We start from the raw sequence: 26,817 nt of genomic DNA, 5'->3' as shown, positions 1-26,817 counted from the left end.
TCTGTTCCACGTCCCTTCTTGAAAACGAGGATGACCTGTGCCCTTTTCCAACCCTTTGGAACGTTACGTTCTTCTAGAGACCTACGGTACACCGCTGCAAGAAGGGGGGGGGGGGCCAAGTTCCTTCGCGTACTCTGTGTAAAATCGAACTGGTATCCCATCAGGTCCAGTGGCCTTTCCTCTTTTGAGCGATTTTAATTGTTTCTCTATCCCTCTGTCGTCTATTTCGATATCTACCATTTTGTCATCTGTGCGACAATCTAGAGAAGGAACTACTGTGCAGTCTTCCTCTGTGAAACAGTTTGGAAAAAGACTTTTAGTATTTCGGCCTTTTGTCTGTCATCCTCTGTTTCGGTATCATTTTGGTCACAGTGTCTGAACATTTTGTTTTGATCCACCTATCGCTTTGGCATAAGACCAAAATTTCTTAGGATTTTCTGCCAAGACAGTACATAGAACTTTACTTTCGGATTCATTGATCGCCTCTCGCATAACCCTCCTCACACTGCATTTCGCTTCGCGTAATTTTTGTTTGTCTGCAAGGCTTTGGCTATGCTTATGTTTGCTGTGAAGTTCCCTTTGCTTCCGCAGCAGTTTTCTAACTCGGTTGTTGTACCACGGTGGCTCTTTTCCATCTCTTAGGATCTTGCTTGGCACATACTCATCCAACGCATATTGTACGATGGTTTTGAACTATGTCCACTGATCCTCAACACTGTCTGTACTTGAGACATAACTTTTGTGTTGAGCCGTCAGGTACTCTGAAATCTGTTTTTTGTCACTTTTGCTAAACAGAAAAATCTTCCCACCTTTTTTAATATTTCTATTTTCGGCTGAAATCATCGACGCATTAACCGCTTTATGATCGCTGATTCCCTGTTCTGCGTTAACTGTTTCAAATAATTCAGGTCTGTTTGTCACCAGAAGGTCTAATATGTTATCGCCACGAGTCGGTTCTCTGTTTAACTGCTCAAGGTAGTTTTCAGATAAAGCACTGGATTCACTGGATTATTTGTCCCTGCCACCTGTTATGAACGTTTGAGTCTCCCAGTCTATATCCGGCAAATTAAAATCTCCACCCAGAACTATAACATGGTGGGGAAATCTACTCGAAATATTTTCCAAATTATCCTTCAGGTGCTCAGCCACAACAGATGCTGAGCCAGGGGGCCTATAGATACATCCAATTACCATGTCTGAGCCTGCTTTAACCGTGACCTTCACCCGAATTATTTCACATTTCGGATCTCCGTCAATTTCCTTCGATACTATTGCACTTCTTATCGCTATAAACACGCCTCCCCCTTCACTGTCCAGCCTGTCTCTGCGGTATACATTCCAATCTGAGTTTAGGATTTCATTACTGTTTACATCTGGTTTCAGCCAACTTTCTGTCCCTAGTACTATGTGGGCATTGTGACCGTTTATTAATGAGAGCAGTTCTGGGACCTTTCTATAGACGCTCCTGCAGTTTACTATTAGCACATTAATATTGTTATTCCCTGTTGCATTTTGCCTACCCCTACCTTGCCGCGTCTCAGGAGGCGTCTTGTCGGGCCTATGGAGGGAATTCTCTAACCTAAAAAACCCACATATGCACTCCACATGTACTCCGCTACCCTTGTAGTCGCTTCCTGCGTGTAGTGCACGCCTAACCTATTCAGGGGGACCCTACATTTCTCCACCCGATAGCGGAGGTCGAGAAATCTGCACCCCAGATCTCCGCAGAATCGTCTGAGCCTCTGGTTTAAGCCTTCTACTCGACTCCAAACCAGAGGACCGCGATCGGTTCTGGGAACGATACTACAAATAGGTAGCTCAGATTCCACCCCGCGATCGAGGCTTTCCGCCTTCACCAACTCCGCCAACCGCCTGTACGAACTGAGGATGACCTCAGAACCCAGACGGCAGGAGTCATTGGTGCCGATATGAGCAAAAATTTGCAGTTGGCTGCACCCAGTGCTCTCTATCGCCGCCGGCAGGGCCTCCTCCACATCTCGGATGAGACCCCCAGGCAAGCAGACAGAGTGAACACTGGCCTTCTTCCCCGACCTTTCCGCTATTTCCTTAAGGGGCTCCATCACCCGCCTAACGTTGGAGCTCCCAATAACTAATAAACCCCTCCCCCCGTGTGCCTGCTCGGACCTTGCTGAAGGAGCAGCCACATGTCCACTCACAGGCAGAGCGGGCGATGCCACACGGCCAGCCTCCACATTGACCCTCCGCCTCGTGCGCCGCGAACGCCGCTGAACCCGCCACTCCCCTTGGGGAGAGGGTGGCCCAACCGCGCCCGGTACCCGCGAAGATGTCTCGACAGCAAGGACAGTGGTTGAAGCATGTAACACCTGGGGTGTACCATGCGACGCACCAGACTCCCCAGTGCCGCTACACTCCGAGGCAGCAGCCTGTAGACGGCTGACCGCGGCCGTCAACACGTTCAGCTGTTCGCGAACCGTGGCCAGCTCCTCCTGCGTCTGTACACAGCAGTCAAACGTCCCATCCAACCTAAGAAATCAATTTACTGTAGAGAGTTAATCAACTGCTAATTCACTAAAGGCGGCTGATAGTTGACTAAACTGTGGTTACTAGACACTACTTGTAGAAAACAATGAAAATAGCACTACCTGTCTCTGGACTGCATTGAAAACAAACACTAGCACTACTGGCACTATGGTTGACTAAAGGGACTCTCTCTGACCGTATTCAAAACAAACACGAAATCTATGGAACACTGTTACTAGCACTTGACAATTAAAGCTTCCTAAAAGCAAAAACACACGGAAGAAGAAGTGACAAGTAAGAAAAATACAGTTAATACTTAAATTAACGTAGCTCGCTGCACAGCAGAAGCGACGCAGACGGCAGTTACGACGTTTTCCTTTGGAGTCTACATTCTCGTTTTCTCTTTACTCCAATGACGGTTTCAAAACAAGGACATTCTGTGGTGATGAGTAGTTTTCGCAGCAAAATAGTGGAATATTTTTTCCTGGTTTTATGCAGGGTGGAGGTTTCCAGACTGCGAGTTTCCGATTTGCATCACTCGTTGAGTCTCATCTAGGTAAGAGGCGAGTGTTACTACACTTTTCGTGATCTTCCTATCCAAAATGCAAGCATGTAGATCATCGAGATGAAGGAAATTCTTTTGATTTTTTTAGTAGACTGGTGTACAGGACACGCAAATATCCTCATATAAAATCAAACAAAGAATGAGTATGCCAGCAATATGACCATATTCATACGGGAAAATATCGAAAAATATGAAAAAAATGACATAAAATCGATAAAAATCGAGGAAAACTGGTATAATTACGATAAATTGATGTGAAATACGTATGTGAAATCACCGAAAAAACTTGCAAAATTACTTTAATTAACTGAGAATACATGAAACTAGTGGAAAAATACCATGAAATGCGGCGAATGGAGGTGGGTTGGTAGTACCCAGACCCTCAATACCGAGAAAAGCTTACAAATAATGCTCTGGCTGCATTCTGTTTTAACCCTCCCCCTTCCCCTGCAAACTACGTAGTTTTCGAAACACATACTTCATCAGAGGTGACATAAGTATTACACAGCGGCGCTATTTTAAAGCAGACGGGACATATGTATCCCAATCTATAACTGTGTTCTCACACATGCAATCGGATATAGATATTACTGAATTACAGTTATTTCTCACAAGCATTGTTATTCCTTAAGTAGTAAGGAGAAGAATCAATGCGTTAATCAGCTTAAGCCATTCCCTAAAGTGTTCTGAAGGAGACTGGACCGATGCTACATATCCCACCTGTAATAGTGTGAGGGATGGTGTTCTCCAGAGACATGGAATTAGGATGAAATAGCTGTATTATCCTGCACATGAGCAAAAGTACCTAATATCAGACCTTTGTGCAAGAGGAATGCTGCCAGAGCCGTGGTGACGTTACTGTAAACAGCAATAAGACTGTTACGTCTCTTTTGGCTACTGATCAAGGTGTTTACTCCCTCGTAAGAAGTTGTTGCTTCTTCATTTTCATTTTCGTGCAACAGGGCGTGAGTGGTATGTGAATGTACTAGCTATCAAAAATATTCGTGTTGGTTTTTCCTCGCCATATTTGCCAGTGAGTCATAGCCGCATCTGAGAAAACCGATACTACAACTAATAGTAAGCACGACTGATGCAGGAAGTGTGATTGAGTGTACCTACGTTTCCGAGTTAAAAACACATATAAAATCCATTAATTTAATAAGAGACAGAAAGGCAGTACCCTGATTTCGTTCTAGTTGGTTTGTAAGCAGCTCGAGCGGCAGATATACGCTGATGATACCTTACTAGGACACCGGAGGAGTGTAGAAGGAAGTAGTTTTATCATTATAAACTTTGTCACGATAGTGACTAGGGTAGGAAACTTGCAGGGTAGTTGCATGACTGATTTTGCACAAATATATCCTGCATTAGAGTATTAAAAGCGTTCCATTCCGCACGACTAATACTTCGGAAACCATATGGCTTTAATGATATAGCATTTTTAGACAGTAGAATAATACTTGGGAATTGATTTACGTGAAATGTTTCAAACTCCATCCGTCTGGAGCTCCATCATGTATAAACCACAAGTTTCTTCTTGGCCGTCTGTTATATAACAACACAACGCTCTTATGTCTGCTATGCACCGATAAGAAGTGCTACTCTCCTCGACATATGGAGAGATCTCGTGCATTTGGATTAATGCCGTGGATAAGACTGGTGTGGAACAGTCTTCGCTGAACAGCAATTACAGGCACAACTCGGCCTGTTCCTTCACGTGACGTGAAACATAGTGGAGACAGGACCCTCACACTTCTGGTCAGTTGCAGATTAAATTGGCGAGCGTATTGTAGGGAGGGTTGGTCAAGGACAATGTGGGAGGGATCTGTCAGTCTCGGACTTTACGGTACGAATGAAAAAATACTCTGTGATGTTAATCTGCACAGGGAAAGATGGCCAGTCGTAGTCGTAAATTCTGCACTATGACTGATGTGCTAGGAATATGTAGATAACATAATTGCATCGGTGTAGGACGCCATCTGGTACACTTTGGTGTATAGGGCCGAATGGACATACTGCACAGTCATCTGCATTTGCAGTCTAATATATGGCACTTGAAAAGCAGTGGAGGGGTGATTTAGCGATCACACATAAATTGGTAAGCATTCTGCCGTGTCACTGGCTAGCGTTGAAATTACGGAACAACTGGTATATTTAGATGTATATGACTGAATGTACGTAGTGCACAGTCATCTATCTGCACTCGCAGTCTAGTATATGGTACTTACAAAGTAGTGGAGAGGTGATTTCACGATGATACAGAAATTTCGAAGCAATCTGCTGTGTCATTGGATGGCGTTGAAATTAGGGAACAACGGTAAACGTTGCTAAAATTGACTACACCATCAACCGCGGTGCATATTACGGTACATCATCCGATGTCAACAGTGTCTTTCCCATCCCATCTGACCACAGGCACACTATTTATTACCATATTAGTAATTGACTGACACCACTTGAGTGAGATGGAGAGAAACTTGGTGGAACTCTGGATATCTGCTACTTGTTGGAGTGAGGCACAGGGTTAAAGATAAAGGTCATCACCTTCAGACAGTTGCTTGGAAGCGTTCCTCAATGCTGCGGAATTGTCCTATTTCCACATGCTGTGATGTCCTCCACATGTCTTCTTTTCACCCGGCGATGGTCGACACCGAAACAGTAATCACACATGACTGCAAAATGAGGACACAATGCTCTTCAAAATGGAACACCGAGACATCCACTACCCCATTGCTGTGGATGATGAGATTAACTGTGTACGTCACCACCTTCTGATAGCTGTTGCAAATGCTCTACATTTGAGGCAAACTCTTCCTGTTTCCATACGTTGCAAAGTATTCCACATTTTTGTCAATGAGAAATACCGCCTCTGTGATTTATTTCTACCAAACTGTGTTTTTTGAGAGCTGCATAGTTTAAGCTATGCAACGTTCAGCTTTCTGTGAGACACAGTGGATCAAAATGTGTTAGTGTGTGTTTAGCACCTGACACAGACCTTGAAATCATGGTAGAAAAACAAAGTGTATTAAGCTGTAGTCTTACACTTCTGGGATGTGTTACAGGTAGAGAAACAATGTATGAAACTGCTTATGAAGGAAGTATACAGGAACTCTCTCTTGTGATTGATAGTCTGTTGGATATGGTCTCCTTCCAGTACAGTCGACAAAACTTTGCATAGATCTGTGCAAGCGATTTCGAAAACTGGCCCCTAGCACCAATGAAGTGATACATGTATATGTAATATGCTCAATGTCAACAGGCAGATGATATTTGTTTTTCGATGTATCGGAAGAGAGAGAAGCAGTAGAATCTTACAGGAGGTTCTATTACGAATGATTTTTGCTCATAAAGCTAAAAGAAACCAACTGTATCTATTCTCATGGAATCATGGCTGTTTTTATTAGTATCGTAAGGATTGCGTGTTTAAAAATAGGTGTTACCACAATTCCTACGTCATTTCATACTTCACAACGTCTAATAATAAAGTAGGCACCACTTGAATTATAGCTAATTGTGGAATTTCGAAATGGTAGTGTTTTTCCCGATATGTGAGAGAGTGAAACAGGCCTGTGATGATCAAATTGCTTACAAAACTAAATTGCAGGAATCTGCTGGTTTCGATGTATCGGAAGAGAGAGATATGGTAAAATCTTATAGGAGGTTCTATTACAAGATAGGCTCTCGCAATTTGTTTCATAAACGCCAATGTGATATAGCATCACATTTGTAAAACGGGACGTGCCATAGTGTACAAAACAGCAAGGTCCTCGTGAATTATAACTTCTTGTTGTCGAACATAAAATGATTGTGTTGTTTTTCCGAAATGTGAACAAATGGTGTGAAAGGTTGTATTCTGTAATGTTATTTCACCTGTCTGAAATGTTTGTAATTCACATGTGCATGAAAGTTTATTCACAGACAGTATTTGAATGCATGAGTTGCCCTCAGGTCGTATGATTTGTCCATCAAGCTGAGATAAATTATTTAACGTAGATGTTTTTTTCTTTGGAGTTTAAATTCTCCGCTCTCTCTTGACTCCAATGTCAGTTTCGAAACAAGGACATTTGCAGTGATCAGTAGTTTTTGCAGCAAAATAGTGGAATATTTTTTTGCGATTGTATGCAAGGTGGATATGTCTCTCTAGTCTCGTCACCTGTAATAGGCGGCGGTGCTGTAGTTCTCTTCATTTCATTGGATGTCACAAAATAATGAGATACAGATTGTATCGTGTAGTCAAATGTAAACACTATACCAATTTTGGTTCATAAAGTTAAAAATAAATGGCCTGTGCCTATTTTCGTGGAAAGATGAAATTTATTTTCGTTGGGACGGTGTTTTCTTTTAACAGATGCTCGCTTGTAAGAGGGGCATTGACATTAAATACAACTGTTACAGTGAATTGTTTTCCTACTGAGGATGGCGTGCGCTTGCTGACAGGACTGTTAGAGGCATGGTGGGCATGTTACGTAGCAGGTCGCAGCTGCTGTTTTAGACAAACAGCCCATGGACAGGATGGCCATCATTTATCTCGCTTTTGTTCTTGGGGAAGCTGGTGTCGCAGTGTATTGTATGTGTAGCTTTATTCGGTGTCGATAGCGCTGAGAGCCTAACCATCTGCTCATCAGGGACGCATTGTACTGATGACCCCATATCCAGATTCGCGGGAGGCTACTCCAGGGTCTGTAGTCGATTTAGGCGATAAGCTGCCTGTTTTCCAAGCGGCAGACGTTTAAATTAGCATGCTGGAGAGTTCTCCGAAACTTTGTTGTTTTTCCGAGGGGAGGGGGGTGGGGGGAGGGGGTCTATCTATGACTGATTTTCGCAGTTCGGAGACAGTATATCAATACCATTAGAAGGATCTCTTTGTGGACCATCAGCATCAATATAGAACAGCCCTCTATGCCTAACTATGGTGAGGAGAGGGAGGTATGAGGTGTGGTAGGGCGGGAGGTTAAGACTGCCACCAATTTGGTTAGTTCATGTGCGCCCATTGAGGAGGACAGTTGCAACTGCCACCCCCTCTGCAATTTTTTGGGACAATGATTTTCCCCAGTACATGTGTTGCATTATGACCCACTGATTATGAGTGCCGTTTTTTTTCACAATAATCTAGATGTGCAATTAGAACAATGAAGCATTTTCCATCTTTTGTGGTGTCATGTATTGGATTCGATTACCTGGGTTGCAGCGTGATTGTCAAGCAATGCAGAGCTAGGCTTCTGAAGCAAACTCTGACATCAAACAGCGATGAATACAGTCCTCAGCTCTATGCTTACAGGTAACACACTTATTAAACTCCTCTCTGTCCAATACCACCATCTCATCAGTTGAACGTAATTCAAATTAACAAAATAAAGATGGTACCTCCCACCCTAGCCTTTTGCCTGCCAGCTTGTAGGTGAAGGGTAGAGTTTGGGTACATCTGCTACTAGTTTCGAGTTCTATTGTGAAACTTTTCCCAGTAGGATAACACCAGTTGTATGTCATCATCCATTTTTGAGCTGAATTGCGATTTTTGACACACGTTGTGTAGCACTATGCATATGGTTGTGTAATGAGGACCGATCTTTATGGTTAATTACGTAATTAGGACCGATCTCTAATCAGTTCCTCAACCAAAATAAATAAAGTACACTAACCTAACCTTCCTCTCCTGCGTCCGGACAATTTCCATGTGTTGGGGGGGGGGGGAGGGGTGCACTTGTGCTTTCTGTCGAGAAGGACCATGGTTCGAGTCCCAGAAAGGACGCCCCGTTTTTAATTTTCCCCCCATTCCCGAGAGGGATTGGGGGTGGGGTGGGGGGTTGGATGGGATGTTAGCACAGCCCTGGGACAAAGAAATTTCCACCAAAATTCGAAATGGTGGTGAATGGGGAGGGGTGAGGAGGGGGGAGTTGGGAGAGGGGAGACACACATTCAGGCTGAGGAAAACGCATGATATCATCTGGGGGTGCGGATGGGGTTGGCAATGGCTGTAGGGGTGGATGTGGGTGGCGGCAGATGTTTTTTAGTAGCTACTTCGGTCTAGTGACTGGTTGTAAAATGACATAAAGGAATGCACATTAGAGACCACCATAAGTGATTTCCGCCATTTTCTACAGTTTATATTGTTATTACACATGAGATTGGTGTTTTGTGCAGCATTTATAAATATGTCGCATTCTACACATCTAAGCACTGTAGAAGATATTAAAGATATTTGAAATATATCGTTAATTCTTAAAGTAGAAAATTTTATGGTGAGCAAAAACCTATCTATTTTTAGAGCTATGTATAGCACATGTGCACACTTAACCATACTTCGTCGGTCGTGCACCATCTCATACCTCAAAAAGGGTCTTTTACGTAGAACAAGTGACACATACAGATGAACTAAGTGTCTTTAATTTCTAAACAATTTGAGTTGTCTTTAAACTGGAAATTCAGGTTAGTTAACTGTAGCTTCTATTTCAAAATGTATTTGACTTGTAACAGGTTTTTTATAATTCTTCTGCATAATTTGAGTACACTTACTGATTATTGGTGTTTATTTAGCAACAATGTAACTGATAGACGATTAAATACAGTACTGACAAGATTTTCTCGATTAAAACTCTCTTAAATTTCAGTTGAATATCTGTTCCTAGGTACACGACCGTCCCACAGAAGTTTTCTGGGACTATTTGTAACAGCGGGTGAAACAAGGCGATCAACATCCCATCAATTTGGTAGCACTATAGGATCTGATCATCAAAGGGTGACATCAGGTGGATGAGGCAGTCGTGAAATAAACTTTTCCCTTCCTCGTAGTATTGAGGCAGTTTTCAAGATTGGATACGGTGTTACACGGTATTAGCGTGTCCTCTCTTGGATGCGCCTAATTCTTTCTCCAGTGTGGTTACATCTGATCTGATAATATTTTCACATTGTCATTATTTTCATTATTAACAACGTGTGTTTCTGGTTTGTTTCTTGAACAAGACAAATATTTTAAGAAATCAGAATTTTCCATAACTTTATCTCAGTAATCAGGTTCTGTGCCATCTGTAATGTTAACTACTGGAATGTAACCTCTACTCAGCATAGTCTTGTGTTTTATCTTCTCGATACTTTCGTTGTATTCTTTTGTCTCTCATATCAAACTTTCACTTCACTTTTTCTCTTCACGTCGTAGAGATTTCCGAACAGTTTTGTATTATACACCATATTCTACAATTAGGGTTTGCTTGAAATTCTCGCGGTATCTTTAAATAGTTGTCTTGCTCCGTTCCAGATTTCCATTTCTTTTGATTCTTCGTACCTTCAACATCTTTTGATCTTTATATAAGTACATTTGTTGAATCATTACTTTTTCGTCTATGGTTGTATAATCTTTTTCTAAATTAGTTTTACTGTTAATTTAATCTCGGTTACCTCCCTATTCTTAAACAAACTAGCGTGATGAAAGTTATTATGCTTTATTTTTTTGCCTTAGCATTTCTATTTAGAGAACGTGTCTACATATACAGGGTGTTTGTCTTAACCTGAGACATCAATTACATCCAAAACGACGCATCCGATGGAAAAAATGTATAAAGAATTAATATGGGGTGTTCAAAAAGTCTCTCCGCAGTGCCGTATGATTGTTGGCCGCGCGTGCCGTATGCCGCAGTGAATATACCGAAATGAAACTCAGTGAAATACAAGTTATTAATTTCTTGAATATTCATTTTTACTTACAAATTTTCACATTAAATGTTGAAAGTGTCCCCCCTGTTGTTGACTATACAATTCAATTCGTCTAATCATGTTTCCAAACACAAGCGGTAACATTTCTTCTGTAACAGAAGCAGTGAAAGTGGATATTGCTGTTTTCAATTCATCGACTGATTTTGGACGGTTTTTATAGACAGTTGCTTTCGCTACACCCCAGAAGAAAACGTCAGCTGGTGTTAGGTCAGGCGATTGTGAAGGCCAAAGTCCCTGTGAAATTATGCGATCACCAAAAACAGCAGCAAGCAGTGACATTGAATCGCGAGCTGTATGCGCGGTTGCACCATCTTGTTGAAAATAACAGTTCAGTATTTCACTTAACACAAGTTCTCCTATGAATGGGTACAGAATATTACTGCAGTATCGTTGTGCGTTTATTTTTTTGTTGAAAAATGTGGGACCCACAATCCGACGTCTAGAAATTGCCATCTAAACTCGTATTTTCACAGAATGAATTGGTTCCTCATGAATACACACTGGATTTGCAGTAATCCACATACGAGAATTTTGCGAGTTCATGTACCTGGATAAATGAAACCACGTCTCATCAGTGAAAAACGTTTCATTAAGAACATCCCCTCCATTTTGTTGAACGAAATTTTTTAACCATTGACAATAATAGTCTCTTGCACAACTGTCACTTTGTATGGGAAAAGTTCTAAATTTTTCCTTACAGCTGTGTGGGCCGTTCCGACACTAACATCGATTTCCTGGGCGAGTTTTCTTACTAACGTGTTCGGACTCATGGACATTTTATCGGAAATATCGAGTAGTTTATCCTCAGACAAAACGCTAGCACGACCACTTCATGGTGCATCTGTCACTGAACCCGTACTTCGAAATCTGTTAATCAAATCTCGCACAGTATCGCGATGTGAGAGTGTTGTCTCCGGGAAAACTGAATTAAATGTTTGACGAACTGAAACTGCGTATTTACCGCCAGATTTGAACACTTGTTCGACTAAAAACACACGATCTTCAATGGTTAGCATTTTAATAGTGACAAAAACGAAACAAACGAACAAAGAAACTAAACTTAAACGTTCACGTCAACACATAACGACACACACCAACGATACTACTGACGCTGGCTGAGATAAACGAAACAGTGGAATGTTGGGAGAGTCCAAGATAAGTAGTAACCCAGGCAGGCGAACAATCATACGGCACGCGCGGCTAACAGTCATACGGCACTGCGGAGGGACTTTTTGAACATCTCGTATTAGCACAGGGGACATCTGTCTGTGCTACAACTGGCCACCTCCTAACCACCCCTCCTGCGTGGACAGGGTCAAGTTTTCGTCATTACCATGTCACTAACACTTGCGTGGACTAGGCCGAACAGTTGCAATCCTAGAGACATTTCAATGGATCTGGTTGACTGTTTCTATCGAAACCATGTGGCGATGAAGTCATCACACGAATAGTATTGATGGTAGGTCGTGACAGAGATTTGTTTGCTCTGCATATTTCTAATACTCTCCTAATATCGAAGGTTTCAGCTTGCTCTTGCCGCAACTGATTATTGCACTCGCTCTATTTCGTGTGGTTTCGCTTTTGACTGGGTACTACTGGGACACAAAGTTGATCCTTGTTCCCGTAAGCGAGTACTATGGAAACTTCTCACCGGTTAATGCAGTTCATTTAACATTTTAGGCCTCCTAGTTTTCGACACATATCCTCGCTCTTACTCTGCGAACACACTGAAGACACATATCTCGCTGTTAATTTGCGTAGATACTTTTGTACAGACAATGATAACCTCAGAGTACAGCTCGTACTTGCAGGCAGTTCTTTTTTTGTGTAGAGGTATATGAGCAGCCGAGTCACACTTCTTTCTGATCCTCCAAACATCTAATGCACAGTGACAAAAGCAGCACATTACTCTGCTGGTTACTCGTTAGCTCTGATCGCACTTTATGATGGGTGTCTGATTGCTAAATTATTTGCTTTCCTATCTGAAGTACGTACCTACCTTCTTACTTACCTTCTGTCACATCCGGGCCTTGTAATTACCGTGAAATTTTGATGAAGTAGAAATGAAATATTGCAATAGATGCATCAGATGGATAAACAAATCGCGACATTTTTCTTTTCAGATGGACGACTTCTTCTCAAGTCTTGACCTGGACGACCCGATCTTTCCCCTCGAACCTCCGGATTTGGAATTCGACTACTTTAACTGCAGTTTTGGTGAGTTACCCATTCAGTATGATTACTCCTAATAAGAAGTCATTTACTACAACATTTGAGGTGCTATTGTATAGTAATAATTATTTTTATTGTTGGTTTTCAAAACTCTCCTGACTTATTCGTAGCTTCCATATATGCCCGTCGTAAGGAAGGTACCAGATGTTTTGTTATATAACTACAGAAGACCTCAAAAATACAGGAAATGAGAAAGTCGAGGCAGACCTTAATGTTGATGCAGTTGAGCTGATGTTTAGACGATCAACATGTGCAGTCTGGTTAGTGTCGAACAAGAAGTTTTGAAACGCAGCAAGATATATTTGCTAATTGCCAGCAGCAAGCAAATGAATAAAGATCGATGGATTAAACAATAGCGAACATTCATCTCTAGAGAGGAAAATGTGGGAGATCCGTGTCACAAATTTAGAAATAATATAGGCTACAAAATATTGTAGATCCAAACTGAGGAATCTAGGTATTTATCAGATCTCCTTAAGAACAGATTATAGTAATTATCGAGCACACGGAGACATTTAAGTATTCATTCTTCTGAAACAAAAAGAAACCCTAATATGCGCTAAAAAGTGAAATATCATCGGCCATGCACTTCAAAGTGATTTGCAGAGTATGAATATACATGTATATTCGCACACGAAGGATACGTTCTTCGCGTAGGAGATAATGTGAGATGGGACGAACTTACCATGGTTCAATAGCAATCGTAGAAAGTTACTACAAGAGATAGAGTTGTATGGAAGGTTGAACGAAACCGATTTCTTTCTAATTGACAAAAGTCGAACAAAGTTAAAAAGCCTAAAAAACCGCTATATCAGTGAATTATAAAGCGGGATTTTATCCACTGAGTTGTCAAAAACCGTAATAAAGTTTGTCTAAAATCAGTGAACGTCGCATCCACGCGTCCAGACAGCCACGCTCCTGCCTGGATTCGATGAGTCACGACGGCGCCGAGTGGAATACTCCCGGAGGACTAACGACGACGGCCGGTGTGCCAGCCAGTCTGGATGCCACTTTTAGGTGGTTTCCCATATTCGTGTACGTGGATACCGAGCTGGTACTCACATCCTGCCATGGCTACACAACTCGCAAATATGCAGGAAAAATTTCGCACACGTTCAGGTGAGATAGCACTGGAGTAGTGGTTCCCAACCTGAGGGTAGTTACCCCCTGAGGGGTAAAATTAAGCTTTCTGAGGGAGAAAAACAAAAGGGTTCAGTTGTGTTTCGGTCACGAAACTTAGTGATTTTTAAAGGACATTACTGTTATCACTATGTCGTAAGACTGTAATTTTGAATAACTAAATAACCTATAACGTTTTCTTTAAAAAAAAAAAAAAAAAATTAACGCGCGATACTGTGTAGTGGAGGTTACAAAATACATAGACCAAAAAAACTTTTGCGTCACCTCGTTTCCGAGAGTTCGGAACCTGTACAAAAATTGGAGTAGAGATCAACATAAACATCATTTCCGCCCTTTTTATTGCTCATGAAAATCACACATTGCATGTTGTACTACGATACAGCGAGACCTTCAGAGGTGGTGGTCCAGACTGCTATACACGCCAGTACCTCTAATACCCAGTATCACATCCTCTTGCATTGATGCATAGCTGTATTCGTCGTAGCATATTACCCACAATTTCATCAAGGCACTGTTGGTCCAGATTGTCCCACTTCTCAACGGCGATTCACCGTAGAACCCTCAGAGTGGTTGGTGGGTCACGACGTCCATATACAGCTCTTTTCAACCTATCCCAGGTATGTTCGATAGGGTTCATGCCTGGAGAAAATTCTGGCCACTCTAGTCGAGCGATGTCGTTATCCTGAAGGAAGTTCACTCACAAGATGTGCACGATGGGGCCGCGAATTGTCTTCCACGAAGACGAATGCCTCGCCAATATGCTGCCGATATGTATCACGTATCGTACAGCCGTTACGGCGCCTTCCATGACCACCAGCGGCGTACGTCGACCCCACATAATGCCACCCCAAATCATCTGGGAACCTCCACCTTGCTGCAGTCGCTGGATAGTGTGTCTAAGGAGTTCAGTCCGACCGGGTTGCCTTAGCGGCATATGCGACACTCATCGGTGAAGAGAACGTGATGCCAATCCTGAGCACTCCATTCGACATGTTGTTGGGCCCATCTGTAGCTCGCTGAATGGTGTCGTGGTTGCAAAGATGCACATCGGCTTGGACGTCGGGAATGAAGTTGCGTATCATGCAGCCTATTGCGCACAGTTTGAGTCGTAACACGACGTCCTGCGGCTGCACGAAAAGCATTATTCAACATGGTGGCGTTGCTGTCAGGGTTCCTCCGAGCCATAACTCGTAGGTAACGGTCATCCATTGCAGTAGTAGCCCTTAGGCGGCCTGAGCGACGCATGTCCTAACAACATCGCTTTGGTTCACTCCGAGACGCCTGGGCACTTCCCTTGTTGAGAGCCCTTCCTGGCACAAAGTAACAACGCAGACGCGATCGAACCGCGGGATTGACCATCTAGGCATGGCTGAAGTACAGGCAACACCAGCCCTGTACCTTCTTCCTGGTGGAATGACTGGAACTGACCGCCTGTCGGATCCCCTCCGTGTAATAGGCGCTGCTCATGCATGGTTGTTTACATCTTTGGGCGGGTTTAGTGACATCTCTGAACAGTCAAAGGGACTGTGTCTGTGATAAAATATCCACAGACAACGTCTATCTTCAGGAGTTCTGAGAACTGGGATGATGCAAAACTTTTTTTGATGTGTGTATAAATAAAAGCTGTTAGAAGCAAGCAGTACCATTTGTCATTGACTCCTTACTTCGTGGACTAATAAAATACCATTAATCTTTTATAATTTTTAAAATAAAAGTGTTCAAAGAAAATTATTTTGTGTTCTAAAGTTTAGTCAATCGCTAATAATGATGATTGGGTGTGGGGAGGGGTGGGGGGGGGGGGGTGTTTGTAGCTAATATTTGATTGCACTAAGGGGTAATGGTCTCAGGAAGGTTGGAAACCGATGCACTAGATGCAGACAGTTAGGGTGTACTGATTCCTTTCTGGGAGGAAGGGGTGATGAACGGGGGAGGCAGGAGTAGATAAAGGAAGGGCATCCGGCCACCGTGTACCTCTAACATTGCCAAATACAATAACACGTCAACCCCGTGAAGAAAAGGGGTAAAGAATAGGAAAAAGTAGGAAGAAGATGGAATAAGTGCAACATAGTTGTTTATCCACTTGCTCATTAATCACAATGGTGCCGAACCAAGAGGTAATAAAATATAGGTAGGAATTTTAAATTATTTCTCTAGAAATTGCTTCTTCAAAGAAGATCACAACTTATCGTTTCCTACCCGGCTGCCTCAGAGTCAGATAAACAAGCAGAACCTGTTATTGTTACAGGCAGGTCAGATTAACGTCTGAGTGATTGTAACTCGTTTCTTCCATCGTAGGGGTGGACTGCACATCGTTACGTACATGAACAGCTCAAATGGAAAAGATACTCCAAATGATCATGTGGTCGACGAGATCTGTGTTAGACAAGTTTGCGACATATTCAATTGTTGAATGATGTATTCCTGAAGGATTAATAATGGTAGTCGTTTCCGTGGATGTGTGTTTGAACCAAATCAGTGATTCACTGTATATCCTTATCAAAAGATAGTAAATAGTGGTCTTAAAAAGAAATTTCTGGAAATAAATGGAGTTTTATTTAAATCAATGAAACATGATTTTTACGTTTGTTTAGAATATAGTAGCTTTTCTATTAACTTATATCTCATATTTTGTGAATAGTTTATAAGTCGCAGCCCCCTTCTCGAGCGCTCATTCTCGTATACAGTCAAGCTATAGATCCACAAATAGATTTCTCCTTCCAAAATAATGGAGAAAGAAATGAAACTTATTTCTGCAGTTAAGCTTGCATATTTGCTGAGCACGTGCTCACAGGTTCCCACATGCATCTCCTCATTTAAAAGGTGCAAAAATGTAAGGTCCGCCGGCCGGTGTGGCCGTGCGGTTCTAAGCGCTTCAGTTTGGAACCGCGTGACCGCTACGGTCGCAGGTTCGAATCCTGCCTCGGGCATGGATGTGTGTGATGTCCTTAGGTTAGTTAGGTTTAAGTAGTTCTAAGTTCTAGGGGACTGATGACCTCAGTAGTTAAGTCCCATAGTGCTCAGAGCCATTTTGTAAGGTCCAGCAATGCCACGACTTCACATTAATCCTATAGCTATATCGAAAAAATACATTTAAATGTCTATTTAACTTAACTTGGAATCCAAACGAAAAATATTTAAGTTTATAAATCGTGCGAGAAACATACACGAAAAAGAGCGAAATTATTGCAAATCCCGAGCTAATCCAAGTCCTGCAAAAACCCTTCAGGATGGAGACAGCTGTACTTCTACATCTACATCTACATCTACATGGATACTCTGCAAATCACATTTAAGTGCCTGGCAGAGGGTTCATCGAACCACCTTCACAATTCTCTATTATTCCAATCTCATACAGCGCGCGGGAAGAATGAACACCTATATCTTTCCGTACGAGCTCTGATTTCCCTTATTTTATCTTGGTGATCGTTCCTCCCTATGTAAGTCGGAGTCAACAAAATATTTTCTCATTCGGAGGAGAAAGTTGGTAAATGTAATTTCGTGAGAAGATTCCGTCGCAACGAAAAACGCCTTTCTTTTAATGATGTCCATCCCAAATCCTATATTATTTCTGTGACACGCTCTCCCATATTTCGCGATAATACAAAACATGCTGCCTTTCTTTGAACTTTTTCGATGTACTCAGTCAGTCCTATCTGGTAAGGATCCCACACCGCGCAACAGTATTCTTAAAGTGGACGGACAAGCGTAGTGTAGGCAGTCTCCTTAGTAGGTCTGTTACATTTTCTAAGTGTCCTGCCAATAAAACGCAGTCTTTGGTTAGCCTTCCCCACAACATTTTCTGTGTGTTCCTTCCAATTTAAATTGTTCGTAATTGTAATACCTAGGTATTCTGTAGAATTTACGGCTTTTAGATTTCCGTAGCCTTCCGTAAATCCAGAAATACGGAATCGATCTGAAATCCCTTGTCAATAACACTCAATACTTCATGGGAATAAAGAGCTAGTTGCGTTTCACAAGAACGATGTTTTCTAAACCCATGTTGACTGTGTGTTAATAGACCGTTTTCTTTGAGGTAATTGGTAATGTTCGAACACTATATACGTTCCAAAAAAACTGCTGCATATTGACATTAACGATATGGGCTTGTAATTAAGTGGATTCCTCCTACTATCTTTCTTGAATATTGGTGTGACCTGTGCAACTTTCCAATCTTTGGGTACGGGTCTTTTGTCGAGCGAACGGTTGTATATGGTTGTTAAGTATGGAGCTAATTAATCGGCATACTCTGAAAGGAACCTAATTGGTATACAGCATGGACCAGAAGGCTTGCATTTATTACGTGACTGAAGTTGCTTCATTACTCCGAGAATATTTACACCACTGGCCATTAAAATTGCTACACCAAGAAGAAATGCAGATGATAAACGGGTACTCATTGGACAAATATATTATACTAGAACTGATATGTGATTAAATTTTTACGGAATTTGGGCGCATAGATCCTGAGAAATCAGCACCCAGAACAACCACCTCTGGCCGTAAAAGCGGCCTTGATACTCCTGGGCATTGAGTCGAACAGAGCTTGGATGGCGTCTACAGGTACAGATGCCCATGCAGCTTCAACACGATACCACAGTTCATCAAGAGTAGTGACTGGCGTATTGTGACGAGCCAGTTGCTCGGCCACCATTGACCAGACGTTTTCAGTTGATGACAGATCTGGAGAATGTGCTGGCCAGGGCATAAGTCGAACATTTCCTGTATGCAGAAAGGCCCGTACAAGACCTGCAACATGCGGTCGTGCATTATCCTGCTGAAATGTAGGGTTTGGCAGGGATCGAATGAAGGGTAGAGCCACGGGTCGTAACACATCTGAAATGTAACGTCCACTGTTCAAAGTGCCGTCAATGCGAACAAGAGGTGACGGATGCGACCATCATGATGCTGTAAACAGAACCTGGATTCATCCGAAAAAATGACGTTTTGCCATTCGTGCACGCAGGTTCGTTGTTGAGTACACCATCGCAGGCGCTCCTGTCTGTGATGCAGCGTCAAGGGTAACCGCAGCCATGGTCTCCGAGCTGATAGTCCATGCTGCTGCAAACGTCGTCGAACTGTTGGTGCAGTTGGTTGTTGTCTTGCAAACGTCCCCATCTGTTGACTCAGGGATCGAGACGTGGCTGCGCCGGCCGGTGTGGCCGAGCGGTTCTGGGCGCTTCAGTCTGGAACCGCGCGACCGCTACGGTCGCAGCTTCGAATCCTGCCTCGGGCATGGATGTGTGTGATGTCCTTAGGTTAGTTAGGTTTAAGTAGTTCTAAGTTCTAGGGGACTGATGACCTCAGATGTTAAGTCCCATAGCACTCAGAGCCATTTTTGAGACGTGGCTGCACGATCCGTTACAGGCATGCGGATAAGATGCCTGTCATCTCGACTGCTAGTGATTCGAGGCCGTTGGAATCCAGCACGGCGTTCCGTATTACCCTCCTGAACCCACCGATTCCATATTCTGCTAACAGCCATTGGATCTCGACCAACGCGAGCAGCAATGTCGGGATACGATAAACCGCAATCACGATAGGCTACAATCCGACCTTTATCAAAGTCGGAAACGTTATGGTACGCATTTCTCCTCCTTACACGAGGCATCACAACAACGTTTCACCAGGCAACGCCGGTCAACTGCTGTTTGTGTATGAGAAATCGGTTGTAAACTTTCCTCATGACAGACGTTGTAGGTGTCGCCACCGGCGCCAACTTTGTGTGAATGCTTTGAAAAGCTAATCATTTGCATATCACAGCACCTTCTTCCTGTCGGTTAAATTTCGCGACTGTAGCACGTCATCTTCGTGGTGGAGCAATTTTATTGGCCAATGGTGTACTTCTACTTTACTAAGTGGGCAACTGTTCTTGATTCAAATTCTGGAATATTTACTTCGTCTTCTTTTGTGAAGGCATTTCGGAAGGCAGTGTTTAGTAACTTTGCTTTGGCACCACTGTCTTCAATGGTATCTCCATTGCTATCGTGCAGAGAAGGTATTGATTGTTTCTTGGCGCTAACATACTTCATATACGACCAGAATCGCTTTGGATTTTCTGCCAGGTTTCGAGACAAAGTTTCGTTGTGGAAACTGTTACAAGTATCTCGCATTGAAGTCCGCACGTTTGTTGAAACGGAGAGCAGGTGTATAGAAATAGTTTGAAAAAATGGCGTAGCAGACTTTATATCTTGAATCTTTTTTCTTTATTTTTCCTGGATTTCGTGTCAAAAACTAAGACTCTTCCTGTTACCCTAAATTCAGTCGGGATCTTCATGCCATTCTTAAGCTTCTCAGAGTTTTTCCTCTTAGAAAACAAAATCTGCGTGCACCTTACTGAACAGAAAACCAGTTTTATACGTAACTCATCATCATGAATTTCGATCTTTATTCCCATGCTTTCAAAAGATATCAGTAGCTTTTAAACAATTTTCTTCTTTTCTATTCAAATACAATCATTTATGAAGATTTTTGAATGTAAATGTACAAAAACCTTTAACGTAACAGAAAGCAATAAACTCGGTCCTCTAATTTGTGCCTCCTGTCCAGTAAGCCGGAGGATATGGCGCAAACCCTCCCGCTCTGGAAAATTCTCTCGATTGAAAGCTTCCTCCCCTTTCGTTTAGTTGAATAATAAACAAATAAGTATCATACACGCCACTATCATTCGTGCCCTGCAGCAACACCAGCAGAAAGTCATAGATTTTCAAATGATCTTAAAGTCAAACATCGAATTATGACAGAACATTTAAACGTCTATGAAATGAAATCGTTATTAAAGGCTGAATGGTATAAATTCTAGAGCATAAATGAAGTAGCCCAAAACAAAACATAGAAATGAATCAGGTTTATTTAAACCAATTGGAATACGTACTGTGGTAGTGACCTTACTGACTAAATTGCGGTAAGGTATACCTTCAAGTCTCTTCTGCCTTGTAAAACTAATAACTCAAAACTACTGAATAAATTGCTTAGTTCAAAGCTCCCACGTAAAAGTTAGTGCCTTAGCCGTCAGCCAAATTCTGCAGTGAACTCGCCAACATTGCACAAGACCGAACGATAGTGAAAGTATTCCATACACGCACGGCTGATACGCCGTCCATAATCGGTCACCTGAAAATTCATACTGCCGACTGACTCAGATTCTTCCCCATTTGGCAACCAACCACATAAAATTCCACCCGCTTGGCTTACGCACTCTTTATACTCTCTGCCCCCTCCCACCTCCCTCCACTCTTCCAATTAAACCTCCAATTTAGTAAAATGGACCACTAGTCAAATTTATACAAAATTGTGGCATAGTTACAGTTACTAAGCGGAGTGCCTTTCGCGATTGGTCCTTTTTAGAGCCCACAAGTCAATGTATGTTAAACAGCGCATTAATAATTACACTACAAATCATGTCATTATGTGCTCATCAATAAATATGCAGAAACATACCTGAAACACATATGATACGTTAAGAGTGGCGTGTTAATTTCTGCGAACTTTGGTGGTACTGTCAGATTTTATAGTAGAGGCTCTCAATTCAAATGGCTTATCCCTTTACTAAACATTAGCATAATTAATAATCAAATTATCAATAAATCAAACACAAAACTACACGTGTTACATATCAAAGGAAAACGAAAGGGTTCTAGCTTTCATACGCTGTGACTCCTTCAAGTTCTGGCATTATTTGCATATTTCCTTTATCGTCACTCTTCTGACTGTTTCACGCTGCCCGCCGGGAATTCCCCTACTGTGTCAACTTCTTCATCTCAGAGAATCCCATGCACTCAACATCCCCAGTTATTTGTCGGATATAGTCCTATCTCTGTCTTCCCCTACAGTTTTAACCCTCTACAGCCCCCTCAAGTATCATGGAAGTTATTCCTTGATACCTTAACACATGTCCTATTATCTTGTCCCTTCTTCTTGTCAACGTTTCTGCCATGTTCCTGTACTTGATACTTCTGTGGAATATCTCCTCATACTCTAACTAATTTTTAACATCCTTCTATAGCAACCCACTTCAAACCTTCGATTCTCTTCCTTCGCATTTTTTCCAGAGTCTACGTTTCATTACCATTCAGTTCTGTGCTCCAAACATAAATTCTCAAGAATTTTTCCCCGCCGCGCGGGATTAGCCGAGCGGTGTAAGGCGCTGCAGTCATGGACTGTGCGGCTGGTCCCGGCGGAGGTTCGAGTCTTCCCTCGGGCATGGGTGTATGTGTTTGTCCTTAGGGTAATTTAGGTTAAGCAGTGTGTAAGCTTAGGGACTGATGACCTTAGCAGTTAAGTCCCATAAGATTTCACACACATTTGAATTTTTTTTCCCCAATTTAAAGCCGATGTTTGACACTAGCAGACTTCTTTTGGCCGGGAATACCCTCTACATCTCTGCTATTCCACTTTTGATATCCTCCTTGTTTCGTCTGTTGTATGTTTTTTTTCCAAGCTAGCAGAAACCCGTAACTTCGACTACTTCGCAGTTCCCAATTTTGGTGTTAAATTTATCAATTATCCCATTTCTGCTACTCTTCATTACTTTCGTCTTTCTTAGGTTTGTACTCAAACCACAATGTGTGCTCATTAGACAGTATGTTCCATTCAACAGGTTCTGTAATTCTTCTTCACTTTCACTGAAGAAAGCAATGTCATCAACGAATCATATCATTCACATCCTTTCAATTTGAATTTTAATAACGCTGTTGAACCTTCCTTTTATTTTCGTCATGAGTCCTTTGATGTATGGATTGGTCAGTAGTGACGAAATACTGTACTTTGTCTTACACCTTCTCTAGTCCGAGAACTTCGTTCATGGTCTTCCATTCTGAGTTTTCCCTCATGGTCCTTCTAAATATTGTATATTACGGCCTCTTCTTATACCTTCCATCTATTTTCCTGACAATTTCGAACATCTTGCACTATTTTGCAGTCTCGAAAGCTTTTTCTAGGTCGATATGTCTTATGAATTTGTCCTGATTTTTATTAAGTCTTGTTTCCATTACTAAGCGCAAAGCCAGAACTGCCTCTCTGGTACCTTAATCTTTCCTACAGCCATACTGATCGCAGTCTAAAAGATCTTCAGTTATCTTTTCCATTCTGCTGTATATTATCATTTTCAGCAACTTCAGTGCATGAGCTGTTTAGTTGACTGTGAATTGTTTTATACATCAGCTGGAACAGTGATTTGGCTGCCACTTCCTCCAATGGTTTTAGAAATTCAGATGGAATTCTATGCCTTCCGCGTTATTTGATCACAGTCTACCAAAGTTCTGTCAAACTCTGACTGTAATACTGGATTCCCTACGTTTCGCACATTATCTCCCATTTCATCTACTATTTCATTTCATCAGACAGTTCCTCCCTCTCGAAAAGGCCCTCATTGTACTCTTTCCAACTATTCGCTCTCTCCACAGCGTTTAACCGTGGTATTCCTTTTGCTCTCTCATTTTCGATCCCTTTGCCCTTCATTTCAGCATAGGTTGTAACGAATTTCTACACGCTTATTTAGTCCTTCCAAAGACCATACCCTTTTACGCATTCTCCTGCAGCCATTTCGCCTTGCCTTCACTGCATTTCCTTTTTATTTCATCTCTAAGTGACTCATATTGTTGTATTCATGTCTTTTCCTGAACATTTTGATTTACATTTTTCGCCAATCAGTTGAAGTATATCTTCTGATACCCAAGGTTTCTTCACAGCTGCCTTCCTTGTACAACTTCTGTGTACTCCTTTTTGAGATGTCCATTGCTCTTCATCTAAGCTGACTATTGTGATTTTCGTTATCGCAGTATCTTTAGTCTTAGAGAGCTTCAAATGAACCTCATCATTCCTCAGTACTTAAGTACCCACTTATTTCCATATAGCTTCTTCCACACGATTCTCTTAATTTAAGTATGCTCTTAAACACTACTAAATTGTTACGAACGCCTGGGCACACCTTACACTCCAGTATATGATTTCGCAATCTCTGTCTGACCGTAACGTAATCCAGCTGAAATCTTTCCGTGTTTCCAGGCCTTTTCCAAGTATACTTCCTCAGCTGGTTATTTTGAAAAAAGGTATACACTATTAGTAGCAGAAACTAATAGGGGAACTCAATTAGTATATAAGAAACTATCAGCCTCGACTGCGGTAATGAAACCAACCTTTACCTAGGTTTCAGCCCAAATAATTGAGCCTTCTGCAGAAGATATACCTGAATCTATAATTTGTCTAAGAGGGCATGGTCTAGAAATAAAACTAAAACAGCCTGAATAGTTTTATTTCTAGACCATGCCCTCTTAGACAAATTATAGATTCAGCTATATCTTCTGAAGAAGGCTCAATTATTTGGGCTGAAACCTAGGTAAAGGTTCGTTTCATTACCGCAATCGAGGCTGATAGTTTCTTATATATTAGATTATCACGATTACTGACTGGGCTGCAATGTTGAAAGTACAAAAACTCAATTAGTCTTTCTTCTCTCCCATTCACTGTATCGAGCCCAAATTCGTCCGTAACTCTGTCACGTATTCTTTCTTGTAATACAGTGTTCCAATCACCCATGATTATTAGATTTTCATCTCACTTTAGATACTGCGGATTGTAGAACATTCTTTATTGTTGCCAGTGTGTTAAACGATCTTTTTAAGTCTGTGCCACACATACCGGTAGCGAACAAAATATTCTTAGAGTAACTGAGATGCTTGGAAAAATGTTGCTCAGGTTTTGCCTAAGAATTTTATTTAGGAGCTAATGTGAAGTCCGTCAGATACTGGAGCTGTCATCTTGTTTTGCTCTTAGATGAAACTTTCTTCCAGTACTGTATATCAACTGACACGTCACTGCTACACATACCAGATTTCAAACCAATTTCAGTTCAATTTATTTCTATAAATTTTAGACCTGTTATCTTAAAAGTCCAAACAAGTCTTATGTATTCAGTACTCATGACAACTTTCAATGTCTTATATTACGTATGTACTGCCATTATAAAATATGTTAACAGCAAGAATTGTTAATATTAAAGTGAAATGAAACAAAACAAAAAGAAAGTGTCGAAAACTTAGTCAAATAAAAATAAAATAAAATAAAAGGAATTTAATTTAAGCTTGTATTGCTACATTTGTTACTGGCAGCATCGGAAGAACTCGAGATTTTCCGACTAACTGCAATTATACTTGCACTTAGACTTATTGTTGCAACAACGTTCTACATGGCTCCCACTGCAGCAATCCTCAATTTTAATTATACTGTATTTTTTTCGTGTCCATCGTCCTCTATTATAGAGGAACCACTTCTTCTTTGTCTTCTACTTCGTTCTTCTGATCTGCTGTTGTTATTTTGATATTCAGAGTGTCCACGTAACCTTAAAGACAGAAAGATGAGCAGTTTTTTTAGATATTTTATGCGCAAGCATATTAATTATAGCCCAAAAGTTGTAATTTGCAATTGTTTGCAGATCGCTGTCTAATTGTTTACATTCCCTCTCTATCTGAAAACTGGGGAAACTGAAAACGTTGTGATCAGCGGAACCTTCACAGGTGGTGTTTCCCTACATCCCATTCAACGTAGATGTTTGGGACATTCACCATGACCTGTTAACAGGTGGACCACGTCTCAAGTAGTATCAACGTCACGCATACTCAGCCTGTTCTTAATGCTTGCGAATGTGATGTATACCCGCGTTGCAATTCTATTCGGACTATCATTCTTCTAACCTCTTGTTAGAAACTTGAGCTCCTGTGATCTCGTACAGTCGAGCATTTCTTCTCGCTCCAACAAATACAACGCTTCCCAGCAACGCACAGCGATATCTATTAGACTCTTCCCGAGAAACACCAGTGAACCCTCGAGAGATATAGTGCGGAAGGTACCAGTGAGCCTCAGGAGTAGATACGTCGTACTGGTCGCACTACTGCCCCGCAGTTCCCCAGTCTTTGGTCTTAGTTTCAGGCTCTAATGCTAATGATGGACCGCCCCCACAGCGTGACAGCTCATGCAGCAACTGCAGCCGCTCTTGTCTCGTCTGGCTTAACTTCGATACTTGTAAGGTGGCTATAATTTCGCACCTTACAAGCACCCATCCACATACTTTGCCGTGAGGTACAAACACAATTAGGTATCATGTGATAGGTTGTAGATCATATATATGAATATATAAAGGAGACTGACGTTGTCACGTACGCCTTGTAAATAATTGTTAACGCTTATTGCATGAAAGGTGATGGAGTGTCTTTATTATCATACTAGTAGAGGTTGGAGCAACAGCGCAAATGAAATGGCAGGCGGAACTTCCCTGGGTGGAAGGCCCACAGGTGGAAGGCCACACAGGTGTGTTGGTCCTGCTTAAACACTGGAAGTAGCAAGATGGACGTTGGGACACCTGAGCGCTGGGGCACAATAGAGTCGCGACCGGCCGATGATGTAGCTGGACGGGAAGGATGATACTTCGGAAACTACGAAAATCTTGGATGTAGCTGAGAGTAACGAGGAAGCGTCACCTCGGAATCCACGCAGACTGGGTTATTTCCAAGGATTTTTACTCAGAAGCATACCATTGTACTCGTATAGGTTTTTCCTCGCATACTTTCCGTGCTGGACGACAAAAGACTAAAATATGTTTGGTCGCCGTTCAGAAGAATCTGTAGTGAGGGATAATATACCGTGGTTTCAGGAATATGATTCGTTTTCGGAATTACGAT

At 41.9% G+C, this 26,817-nt stretch overlaps 1 protein-coding gene across 1 annotated transcript in view; it reads left to right on the top strand.

Moving 5' to 3' along the window:
• Positions 1 to 26,817, top strand: part of LOC124594392 (early growth response protein 4-like) — a 183,341-nt gene that overhangs the window by 20,950 nt on the left and 135,574 nt on the right. Inside the window, exon 2 of the mRNA XM_047132761.1 lies at positions 12,898 to 12,991. Coding sequence (XP_046988717.1) covers positions 12,898 to 12,991 — 94 coding nt within the window. The remainder of the gene's footprint in view (positions 1 to 12,897; positions 12,992 to 26,817) is intronic.

Source organism: Schistocerca americana, chromosome 2 (genome assembly GCF_021461395.2).
Source record: "Schistocerca americana isolate TAMUIC-IGC-003095 chromosome 2, iqSchAmer2.1, whole genome shotgun sequence".
NCBI classification, from domain to species: domain Eukaryota; kingdom Metazoa; phylum Arthropoda; class Insecta; order Orthoptera; family Acrididae; genus Schistocerca; species Schistocerca americana.
This window is presented reverse-complemented; position numbering and strand designations above follow the sequence as displayed.